Source organism: Plecotus auritus, assembly GCF_963455305.1.
Source record: "Plecotus auritus genome assembly, chromosome: 2".
In the NCBI taxonomy this organism is placed as follows: Eukaryota; Metazoa; Chordata; class Mammalia; order Chiroptera; family Vespertilionidae; genus Plecotus; species Plecotus auritus.
Genome location: NC_137771.1, coordinates 174,902,402 through 174,914,933, shown reverse-complemented (window position 1 = coordinate 174,914,933; position 12,532 = coordinate 174,902,402). Strand labels below are relative to the sequence as shown.

Genomic DNA, 12,532 nt, shown 5'->3' with positions numbered 1-12,532 from the left:
TTGTCCTAAAATAAAATTTAGTGTTACAAAGGAGAGCCACAGTCTGAAGTAGGCATGTCAAGTTCTCTTTTTTATGAGGACTATAGAATCATTCATAACCTTCTATCATTCTAATCTTCACTTGTATACAATTCAAACTTTAAATTTATCCCAAGGATTCATGAAATATTGAAATCACAAATCCCACATTTAAATTTTTTCCTGATAAACTTCCAAAGTAATCTGATAAAAATCTAAGATTGCTGCTATCCCCAAATTTAAAACTTTAAAAATCAGTCTCAGTAACTTCAAAAGTACTCTGGACCAATGATCAAAATTAGAATGCTATCCTATTAGGCAGTAGTAAACTTTCTGTCTTGAGAAAGATTTTGACAAAAGCTGAATGAGCACCTGCCAACATTGCTGGACATGGAGTTCCTGCACTGAAGGAGAGGCAGAGTGAGAATCAACAAAGGGCCTTCCAAACCTGAGTCTTCAAAGATGGAAAAAGGAAGTAAACTAAAATCAGGATTAAAAACAAAATTCACCTGACATGTCTCAAAATTAACCCATAAGAGGACATGATAATACAAAATAATCAAATGAAACAGAATCTATAAATGAATTATTACATTTATTCCTATTTTTTCTTTGGAAAAAAATCAGGGAAACTTTAATTCCTTCATGTAAAATTTCTTTGAGGCTATACTTTATATAATTATGCAGACAGGATTAAGTCAGCAATAGTTACAATTGAGTTTCATTTGTAACATCAGCAGTTTTTTAATAACCCTGATGCTATCTAAAATATCAAATAAGACTTCATTGAAAATGTAGTATAGTATTCTAATTTTCAATTATATTTTTGAGGTAAATTAAGCCTTCAATTTCATTATTATTAATGTCAAATTAATATTTTATAGTACTTAAAATGAGACAGACTATATTATTGTATAATGAAAGTAACTAATAATGTTGGATAAGATATATAATATTAGCATGTAAATATATTGATGAGCTGACAAATCAGAAAGGAATACTCAGGCAAAAGACTGAGTGAAAATTGGAAGCCAAAGAGGTAAGCAGAGCAAGGAAGCTAGCTTTCACCTTAAAGGCATTTGACTCATCCGGAGAACTTGAAGCTTTGGTGTAGGGCCCAGGGAACAGAAGGCAAGAGTAAGGTTGGCCAATAAAGGGAATCTAATAGAAGCTTTCCCTTTTGAAATTGCAAAGAAGACAAGAAGGAACATCATTACCACTTTGAGTCGAGATTATGATGGAGGTTTTAGCCAGCAAGATAACAAACAAAAAGCAAAGGATTAGAAAGGAAGAAATGAACTATCATTATTTGCAGATGATATGACTTTGTACACAGAACATCCAAAGATGTACACAAAGAATCCAGAGACAAATTAGTGTTAAAAAGAATGCAACAAGATCACTGGTTATAAAATCAATACAGAAAAGTTCATTTTACTCTACTATATACAAAAGTAAACAGTGAAAAAAATTAAAGATAATATTTACAATAACATTTGTAATACAAGTGTCTAGGAATAAATAACAAAAGATGTATAAGAAAATTATCAAAATTTCTGAAGAACATTAAAGAAAACTTAAATGAAGAAAATATTTTAAGCTCATGGATCAGAAGACATTATAGAAAAAAGATATGAATTCTTCCCCAAACTGATCACAGATCTAATGCAATCTCTCAATCAAATTCCCAAAAGTGATTTTTATGCTACATGAAAAGATACTTCTGAAATTTATATGGAAATGCAAAATTTAGGCAATTCACTTTTGAAGAAAAGAGAGTAGGAAGCTTTACTTTGTCAGATATAAGAGGTATTATATAGCTAAAATAATTAAGACAACAGAGTACTGGCACAATTAACACACACAATGAAGAAGAAGAGAACCTGAAGCCAGCCTCATGTATATGGAAATGTGATATATAACAGAGAATAAAACACAGAATAGTAGGGAAAGAATAAACTTTTTAATAACTGATTTGCTATCAATGTGAGACATAAAAGGAAATTGGATCTCTACCTCACACCATACAAAAAACCCCAATTACAGATGGATTAAAGATTGAAACATAAAAGACAAACCTACAAACACTTAGAAGATTATACAGGAAATATATCGTCATGATCTTGGGTTGGGAAGGATTTATTAAGCAAGACACGAAAAGATACACATACACACACACACATACACATACACACAAAAAACCATAAAAGACTTAAAAAAAAACTTGTGAAAGTCAAAAACACATATACCCTAAAAGGGAGCTTATAGTCAGAATATATGAAGAATATGATCAAGTTAGGCAACTAATGAAAAAATGGGAAAAAAGACTAACAGACATTTCACAAACAGGATATCCAAGTGACCAGAGACATAGGGGAAGGTACTCAAGCTCATTTGTGACTAAAGCATACCTTATAAATTAAAACGACAATGAGATGTCACTATTTACCCACCAAAATAGGCACACAAAAAAATATAAAAATTCTCACAATACAATGAGGTGGCAAGGAGCAATGGGAATTATCATACAGTGCTGCCTGATGGGAATGATACAACATTTTGAAAAATAGTTTACATGAATTGATTATGCATAGCATCTTTATTTCTTTAACTGATCAACTTCAATTCTTGAAAATCAAAGTAATTACATTAGACATACTTTCCCTTAATTTTTAGTTGACTGGATCTTTTTTTCTCCCCCCCCTTTTATTTTACCTGTAATGCAGCCTTGTGTCAGCATTTAAGGGCAGAAAAAAAGTAAGTATATATATAATGAGCAAAAATAGCATTACTTTCTTTAAAGGAAAACAGTAATAGACTATTACTTAAAATCAAATAAATTAATTTTAGATTTAATAGTCTACTAACTTTGAATTGTGTACATAACAGAGAAAGACATTAAAAGATGCATAATATTAATCAAATAATTCATTTTAAGCAAACAGTTTTATTTCTACAAATATCATAACCTCTTGTTTTAATTAGAAATGATTGGTCCCAAATTTTTAAAAATCTTTCCATGGTAATGTCATTTTAAAAAGTTACCCAACCCAAAATAATTTAACCTTAAACAAAAACAAAAGATGGAATTAGTCTTACTAGACTATAGTTGGAAGTAACTAATTTAAAGACAGAGTGGTAGACAATATTTCTCTTTCAGTATTAATAACCCATCACCAATAAAATTTTCCTTACTTTTATTACTGACTAGAGGCCCGGTGCATGAAATTCGTGTATGGGGGTGTGTGTCCCTCAGCCCAACCTGCACCCTCTCCAATCTGGGACCCTTCGAGGGATGTCCGACTGCCCGTTTAGGCCCGATCCCATGGGATCGGGCTTAAATGGGCAGTCGGACATCCCTCTCAGAATCCAGGACTGCTGGCTCCCAACTGCTCGCCTGCCTGCCTTCCTGATTGCCCCTAACCACTTCTGCCTGCCAGCCTGATCACCCCTAACCACTCCCCTGCCAGCCTGATTGATGCCTAACTGCTCCCCTGCCAGCCTGTTTTCCCCTAACTGCCCTCCCCTGCAGGCCTGGTCACCCCCAACTTCCCTTCTCTGCCGGCTTGGTCACCCCTAACTGCCCTCCCCTGCAGGCTTGATTGCCCCCAATTGCCCTCCGTTGCAGGCCTGGTCCCTCCCAACTGCCCTCCCCTGCTGGCCATCTTGTGGTTGAGATCTTATGTCCACATGGGGGCAGGATCTTTGACCCATGGGGGCAGCCATATTGTGTGTTGGAGTGATGGTCAATCTGCATATTACTCTTTTATTAGATAGGATAGAGGCCTGGTGAATGGGTGGGGGCCAGCTGGTTTGCCCTGAAGGGTGTCCTGGATTAGGGTGGGGGTCCCCTTGGGGGATGGGGGGGCCTGGGCGAGGGGCCTGTGGTGGTTTGCAGGCTGGCCACGCCCCCTGGTGACTCAAGCGGAGGCCCTGGTATCCGGGGTTTATTTATCTTCTACAATTGAAACTTTGTAGCCTGGAGTGGAGCCAAGCCTTCTGCTTGCTCCGTGGCGGCAGCCATTTCTATTGGGATTTATGTATCTTCTATAATTGAAACTTTGTAGCCTTAAGCGAGGCCTAGGCCGGCCAGGGTGTGCAGAAAGCTTGGCTTCCTCTATTGCCGGGGGCAACCCTAGCCTCCTGCTCTTTCCAGCTCCGTGGCTGCCACCATTTCTATTTGGATTTATGTATCTTCTATCATTGAAACTTTGTAGCCTTGAGTGGAGGCCTAGGCTGGCAAGGGCAGGCGGAAAGCTTGGCTTCCTCCATTGCTGGGGAAATCCAAGCCTCCCTTCTGCTCTCTGTGGCTGTAGCCATCTTGGTTGGATTTATTTGCATATTTGCTCCTGATTGGCTGGTGGGTGTGGCTTGTGGGTGTAGCGGAGTGATGGTTAATTTGCATATTAGTATTTTATTAGATAGGATTTCACTTTCTTTTTTTTTCCACTGACATGTTCTATGTCAGATCTAGTTTACTGGTATTTTAAATTCTAAATCAACCATAACAAAAGTTGATTTGATTGCTCAACAACAAAGGAACAGATTTCTTTAAAGCAATGCTAGAAGCCATTTTTTTTTTCCTTTTAGGGGAAAACACAAACACAGTCCTCCACTTCCACAAATTATTTAGTTGAGTTTCCCACATCTGGGAAAATCTCAGGTGTTAGTAGATCAGGAATGTGATCAATAAGCCTCACCCTGGGAAAACCACCTTCATAGTTAGGGCATCTGCCTTGTCAGGATAGAGGCATCTTGTCATATGCTTGTATTATTATATTCAATCTATTAATTCTCTCCTTTTGTTTTCAGATTACTACACAAAAAATATCACTGACTATATAAGATAAATATTATTAGGTTGAATTCCAGATTTGTAATATTTAAAGCTTCTAGCACACAGAAATAACAACTGGTTTCATACTTCAATTTTCATTTAAAAATATATTTTTCCAGTATCAGTTTAGCTAGGCTTAGGCAAATTAACAAGAAATGCAAGTGGAATTTCAGCATCACATGAAAGATGGGAGGGTGCTGCCTGAGAGTGCTGCCAGATGAGAAGTCCATAATACCAAAATACACATTGATGCTGAGGTGTACTCCACTCCTCCCTACCCACCCACAGTTCCCAACCAACCCCCACACCACACACACACACACACACACACACACACACACACACACACACACACACACACACACACACTTCTACAGGGATTGGTAATAGCCTACCTGAAACTATAGTGTTTTAAATTCTAACTAAGGACCACTTTTAAATTAGTTAAGGCCCTAACAAATTGATGTTTTTGCAAACTGGTTCAAGAGCACGGCTTTCAAATATTTTGATGTAAAAGAATAATAAAACAAATGCCTGAACATCTGAAAAATATTTTACTTTCCACAAAAAAAGGAATTCACATACAAATTTAATTATTAAAGCAACTCAAAGGACTTGTTCCAACACATCAGTATCTTGCTAAAAAACAATAATCAAACAATTAAGTAAAATGGAAATTAATCTCCTTTAACTTTCCCCCCTCAGCTACCTTTTGTTGAATGGTGGAATGTTTTTGTTCCATCTCTCTTTTCTCTTTTGCTGCATCCACAACCAGTCGATCCAACTACAAAGCGGGGAAAAGAGAAAATTATATAGACTTTAAAAAAAAACAAAAAAACGTATGCTTACTTTTATAACCATAGTCCCAGTAAGTCAATTTAAATGAACTTTAAGAAAGCATTTTGGCTATAACTTTAAATTGGAAATGTTTTTGTTTTATTTTGTTTTCTAGTATCAAATCCTCCTTGAAAAGGTCCATAACTCCTCTAAGGAAAATGTTTCTAAGAATAACCATGGTTCAAACAAATGTGACAGGATGCCTGGTCAAGGATACAACAGAGATAACTTGTTCACTCCTTGAACAAAGAAAATGACTCCAACTTCTACTGCCTGCTGACCCACTCAGCAATTCTGGTTGTTACAATCAAAGATAGAAAGAAGATACACTGGTGATTTTTTTTTCTGCAACAGCAAAAAATAGCAGCTAAGCTAGTACATGGCAGCTCTCAGAAGTTCACCAGGATAAGATACTTCCTGTTTTCAAGTTGGCTTCCTAATATTATAATCAAATCTAAGTAAGAAAAAATAATTCATAGAAAAGAGAAAGCTAAAAAGTAGTAATAAAGTAGTAATTATTCTTAAGACCAGGGTATAAAATTACCGATTTTTAAGTGTTTTTTAAAGCTCAAAAATCATAAAACGAAATCATAAAATCCCATTCCTTTCTTGTTCCTTTCCATCAGAAAAAAATGAACTTCCATCAAGAGAAATATCTGATTTACAGTATTAAGACAAATTCACTGACTTCTTGAATAACAAACAATTGGGTTATAAAATACTCTATTATGTGGTTTGACTCTTCTAGACTGTGAAGAATGTCATTTCATCTTTGGACGCCCCCCACCCCCCGCCCCATCACCTCTAACTGATTAATGTGTGATAAATGAATGAATAAAAAATATAAATATCAACAGGAATATAGAGGAAGAAAAAGTACTAAATATCTAAATGCTTTAATGTATATGCTTTAAAAACTAAATTGAATAAAGGCCTTCTTAGAAACTATTTGAAGAGACATAGAAGCATGGAACAGACTGATGAATCTCAGAGGGAAGGGGGGAGGGTGGGGCTGGAAGAGATGAACCAAAAAAACTTATATGCATATATGCATAACCCATGGACACCATGGACACAGACAATAGTGTGGTGAAGGCCTAGGGCAGGGCAGAAGCATAGTGGAGGGGGTGAATAGGGGGGAAAGGGGGAACATCTGTAATACTTTCAACAATAAAGATAAAATTAATTAATTAAAACAAACTATTTGATCCTTTATTCACTCTGTATCACAAATGATGTGCTGTTTTTTGTTTTTTTACAGGAGAATATTCTGGCCACAGATTCAGAACCAAAAGAAAACATACTGAAACAGAACTATCACTATTATGAAATATCTTATTTAGATGGTAACTATACTATTCCACTACAGGATCTAATACATACATACCTTAGTGACATGTAACACTGATTTAATGGGTAATGCTGATACATGCTACACTAGGAAAACATTTGTCCTCAATAGTTTCCTATACTGAATAATCCTTATCCCATGGTTTGATAGCCTTTAATTGAATGGTATATAAATACTATTCATTCATTCAGATTGAAGTGCAGTACAAGAAACTCCAAGATTCAACCTAATATCTATAAACTTGAGGGCATGTACCTTCCACACAGTACTGCAATGCAAGTGATACTTTTCTGCCTGTCAAATTGGTAGTAAATTCTACTTCTGCATCCCACCCCACTGCTATTGCAGCAGAAGGAAGGAAAATTCCCCCTCCTAATCTGTTGGAGAAGTATAAAGGAAAAAAAAATTTGTCAACTTGGAGGAGTGTTAAGGGTATGAGCTGGGGAGATGTGAAGACTAGCAGTCTTGTCTCCTAGATGTTGGGACTGTATCAGGAACAGAGAGTTTGGAGCACAGCAGGATGTACCCCATGTTACTATTAGTAATGAAGATTATGAGTTTAACAGACTCCTGTAACTAGACACCCCAATCCTCTACCTGTGTTATGAATTCTCACCACTCCTATCACCTCAGATATCATCACTTCTCTTTCTGTTTTTCAACTTTTCCCATTCCCTTACCCTTTTAAATTTATGTAAATTATACTACCCTTTTTCTTTTTTTAAAAGAAAGGCAGACTGACATGTGCAGAGCTTCATTTGGATATGTCTGAAGTCTTGGAAGCTTGACCACCCTACTTTCTCCTATAAATGGACCTTGAGGGCTTGTTTGCAGGTTCTAGCATGGGAGCGCAGCTACTTGTATAACCTTGACTGAAAAACAGTCATCTCCTCTAGTGGGGAAGGTGGTCCTCTTTGACCGAGAGCCCAGCTTCAGAAGGGACATACAAGGATTGGTAAAGGAGGAAGAAGACCCCTGCCTAGTCAGCAAGATCAGCCAATCAATCCTGGCGATCAAGGGGTTGACAGATGTTGCAGCCAGATGGCCCTCACATCTACAAATCACACTACCTTAAATAAAACCTTCCTCTCTAGCTACCACCTTCTCTTTCTCTTTCTTTCACAACACAACTTCTTGAAAACTCTCCCCTCTTCTCTACTTGCCCATTTCATTTTCATCTATTCACTGTAATTTAGCTTTCTAAATCTAAATTAGAAATTTAGAATTTCTGCTGCTAGGATCCTCAACTCTCATAGAGATAACAAGTAACCTTCTTGCTGCTAAACCCAATAGGTATTTCTCAGTCCTAGGCTTACTTGACCTTCTCTCCAATATTTGTACTGTAACCACGCCCTCCATTTTTAAGACACTCTTTCCTTAGCCTCTACTACCAGTCTCCCAGTTTCCCATCTCCTTTCATTTTGTTTTCATGGAACTCCTTTTACCTAGCAATCTCTTAAAAATTGGTCATTCCTACGGCTCTGTCCCAAGCCAAATTCTCGTTTTAGACTATAATAGTAAACACTGACTTTAACTTACCAAATCAAAATCTTTAAGTACGGTGTTTGGGCACTTACATTTTAAAAAAACTATTCCATAATTCTGAGATACCTATTAACTCTGCTTGGGTCAATTCACACATTCTTGTGGTTGCAATTATCAATTATATGCTATTGATTCCTTAGTCTGTATCTTTCTCTTGAGCTCCAAATATATCCACTTAGATATCCTACCCCCAAAAATCAACACATTCAAATCTGAACTCAACATGTCCCATCACCCTCAAATTGAATATATCTTAAATACCCCTCACGTCTATCTGAGTCCATCCCTACTGCCATGACCCTAGTTCCAGATGCCATTATCTGATAACTGAATTACTGAAAGAATTTCCTAACTGGCCATCTCCAACCAGCCCATATTATCCCTAGTCACTGAAGGTACCAGGGCTTAGATGCTTTTCAAGGACCTACAAAATCAGTTGACCTGGGAAGGGGAAGATGGCAAAAACTGAAAATCATATATATCTAAATATACAATGACTTTACTAGTTAAGTATAATCCAACTCATTTTTTAAAAAAAATTATAAGTAATGTAAGATGAGGATGCAATCTAATGTTTGATAAGATGTAGGGACGCCCAGCCAGCATGGCTCAGTGGTTGAGTGTCAACCTATGAACTAGGACGTCACAGTTCGATTCCCAGTCAGGGCACATGCCCAGGTTGCAGGTTCAATCCCGTGTGGGATGTGCAGGAGGCAGTCAATCAATGATTCTCTCTCATCATTGATGTTTCTCTCTCTCTCTGAAAAAAATAATAAATAATTAAATAAATAAAATATTTAAGGAAGTACCTAGTGCCTAGGTCTTGCCTTCCTCCCAGGTCTGGGTTAGATGTCCTATCTATATACACAATAGGGCAAAAGTAGGCTTACAGTTGTTCATATAGAAAATAATACAATAGTTAATAAATAAGGCAAAAATAAACTCAAGCATTCACAACTATAAACCTACTTTGCCCCACCCTGTATTCCTTTAACCCTTTTTATAAATTTTATTTTTTTCTTTATTGATTAAGGTATTACATATGTGTCCTTATCCCTCCATTGCCCCCCCATCCCATCCCCCCACTCATGCCCTCACCCCCCTGGTGTCTGTGTCCATTGGTTAAGCTTATATGCATGCACACAAGTCCTTTGGTTGGTCTCTCCCCCTTACCTCCACCCTCCCCTACCTCCCCTCTGAGGTTTGATGGTCTGATCGATGCTTCTCTGTCTCTGGATCTGTTTTTGTTCATCTGTTTATGTTGTTCATTATATCCCATAAATGATGAGATCACGTGATATTTATCTTTCTCTGACTTTAACACTTTGATCCTCCACTATGTGGTAGAAATAGCTAGCTGTCCACCAATATCCGTTTTCTCTCCTTCTGTCTTAATAACAGAACTCCCAAATTCTAGCAGGTCACAAAGTTAACTGGCATTAAATCTATCTTTCCCAGCTTTCCTTACAGCAAGTGTGACATAAAAGTGTACAATTTCCAGGAAATATCCCTAACGAAAGGGAATACATCTTTCCCTTTCCTTCTTCCTGTTAGTAGAAATTGTGGTATGATGGCTAAAGTGTGATCAGCCACTTTGAACCTGAAGTAGAATCAATTTATATAATAAGTTGGGGTCCCTGAAGACCAGGTGACTACCACATCAGACCTTTCTTTGACTTTACATATTATTGAAGCTACTACTTTTTAGTTTTCTATCATATTGCAAACAAACCTAATCTCAATTTATATACCCAGACAGGGCACTTAGCACAGAGAATAAATAACTGTCTGGTAACTCGTGGCATATGCCCTGTACACCATCCCTCCCTAACACCATCCCAACACACATGAACATGCACCATATTTATTTTTGCTCACTGAATGCAATTCTGATCCCACTATTACCTTTTTCCCATTTTCCTAAACTCTAGTTTTCATCCTTAATTCCCTTTCCTCAAAAATGTAACCAGAACCATATGGAAAAGAAAAATCACCTAAAAATTGATACTATTAAATCCGGAGAGTTCACCAATCAAAAACAAAAAATGTCCCAGAACAGATCTAATATAAAGTTCTGATCATGTATCAAAAATAAGTTGAACATAATGAAATTTCTATAATATTCTTATATATGTATAATTCACGCAGGTGCATGTGTTTATATAAAATGAAAGTTCACAAAAGTTTTATAATCTTAAGCTTCTAAAATTTTATTATTCAAAATAGCAAAATGCAACATTTCTTAAAACAAAAAGAGCAATAACTCAAATGAAAAATCAATTAAGACAGTAACTCAATTTTCCAAATGTAAGAAAAGAAAACTAGCCCTGGCCGGTTTGGCTCAGTGGATAGAGCGTCAGCCCACGGACTGAGAGGTCCCGGGTTTAATTCCGGTCAGGGGCACATGCCCAGGTTGCGGGCTCAATCCCCAGTAGGGGGCATATATAGGTGGTGGCAGATCAGTGATTCTCTCTCATCATTGATGTTTCTATCTCTCCCTTCCTCTCTGAAATCAATAAAAACATTTAAAAAAAAAAAAGAAAATTAAATCATGTATACTGTAAATAGACACTATGTTTTTAAATTCTCCTTTTTAGTACTCTCATATACTATCTATAACATTTTTTAACTTTAATCTCATTTTTGGTTACACATTTAATCCATACATAAATCTGCTGTAGCATCAAATTTCTTCATTAAATAAGAGAATATTAAATTCCCTAATATGCTAAATTTCTTTTAAAATATAAACATCAGAGCAAAGGCAACAAAAGCAAAAATAAATGAGACTACATCAAACTAAAAACCTTTTGCACAGCAAAGAAAGCCATCAATAAAATGAGAACGCAACCTACCAAATGGCAGAAAGTATCTGCAAATCCTATATCTGATAAGGGGTTAATATCCAAAATATATAAAGAATGCATGCCCTACCTAACCAGTGGTCGGCAAACTCATTAGTCAACAGAGCCAAATATCAACAGTACAACGATTGAAATTTCTTTTGAGAGCCAAATTTTTTAAACTTAAACTTCTTCCAACGCCACTTCTTCAAAATAGACTCGCCCAGGCCGTGGTATTTTGTGGAAGAGCCACACTCAAGGGGCCAAAGAGCTGCATGGTGCTCTCGAGCCACAGTTTGCCGACCACGGCCCTAACTGGTTTGGCTCAGTGGATAAAGCATCGGCCTGTGGACTCAAGGGTCCCAGGTTCGATTCCGGTCAAGGGCATGTACCTTGGTTGCGGGCACATCCCCAGTAGGGGGTGTGCAGGAGGCAGCTGATTGATGTTTCTCTCTCATCGATGTTTCTAACTCTCTATCCCTCTCCCTTCCGCTCTGTGAAAACTCAATAAAATATATTTAAGAAAAAGAATGCATATAATTCAATAGCAAAAAAACCCCAAACAATCCAATTTAAAACAGGCAAAGGATCAGAACAGACATTTTTCCACTGAAGACATGCAGATGGCCAAAAAGTGCAGGAAAAGGTATGCAATGTCACCAATCATCAGGGAAATGCAAATCAAAACCACAATGAGATTATTACCTCATACTTGTTAGAATGGCTATTATCAAAAAGACAAGAGATAACAAAGGTTGGCAAGAATGTAGAGTAAAAGGAACCCTTGCACACTGTTGGTGGGAATGGAAATTGATACAGCCAGTATAGAAAACAGTATGAAGGTTTCTCAAAAAATAAAAATAGGACTACCATATGTTCCAGCAATTCCACTTCTGGGTATTTATCTGAAGGAAACAAAGACACTCAAAAAGATATCTGCATCCCCATGTCCATTGAAGCATTATTTATAACTAGAGGCTCAGTGCATGAAAATTCATGTACTGTGTGGGGGTGGGGGGGAGGGTTGTCCCTCAGCCCGGCCTGCCCCCTCTCACAGTCTGGGAGCTCTCAGGGGCGGGTGGCAACACGGCAATCAGGGGA

The 12,532-nt window shown here is 37.2% G+C and overlaps 1 protein-coding gene across 4 annotated transcripts in view; it reads right to left on the bottom strand.

The window, feature by feature from the left end:
• ACAP2 (ArfGAP with coiled-coil, ankyrin repeat and PH domains 2) overlaps positions 1–12,532 on the bottom strand; it is a 161,173-nt gene that overhangs the window by 41,223 nt on the left and 107,418 nt on the right. For all 4 annotated transcript variants that reach the window (XM_080656703.1, XM_080656705.1, XM_080656704.1 and 1 more), the window contains exon 9: positions 5,565–5,639. In XM_080656703.1, the coding sequence (XP_080512829.1) occupies positions 5,565–5,639 (75 nt within the window). The remainder of the gene's footprint in view (positions 1–5,564; positions 5,640–12,532) is intronic.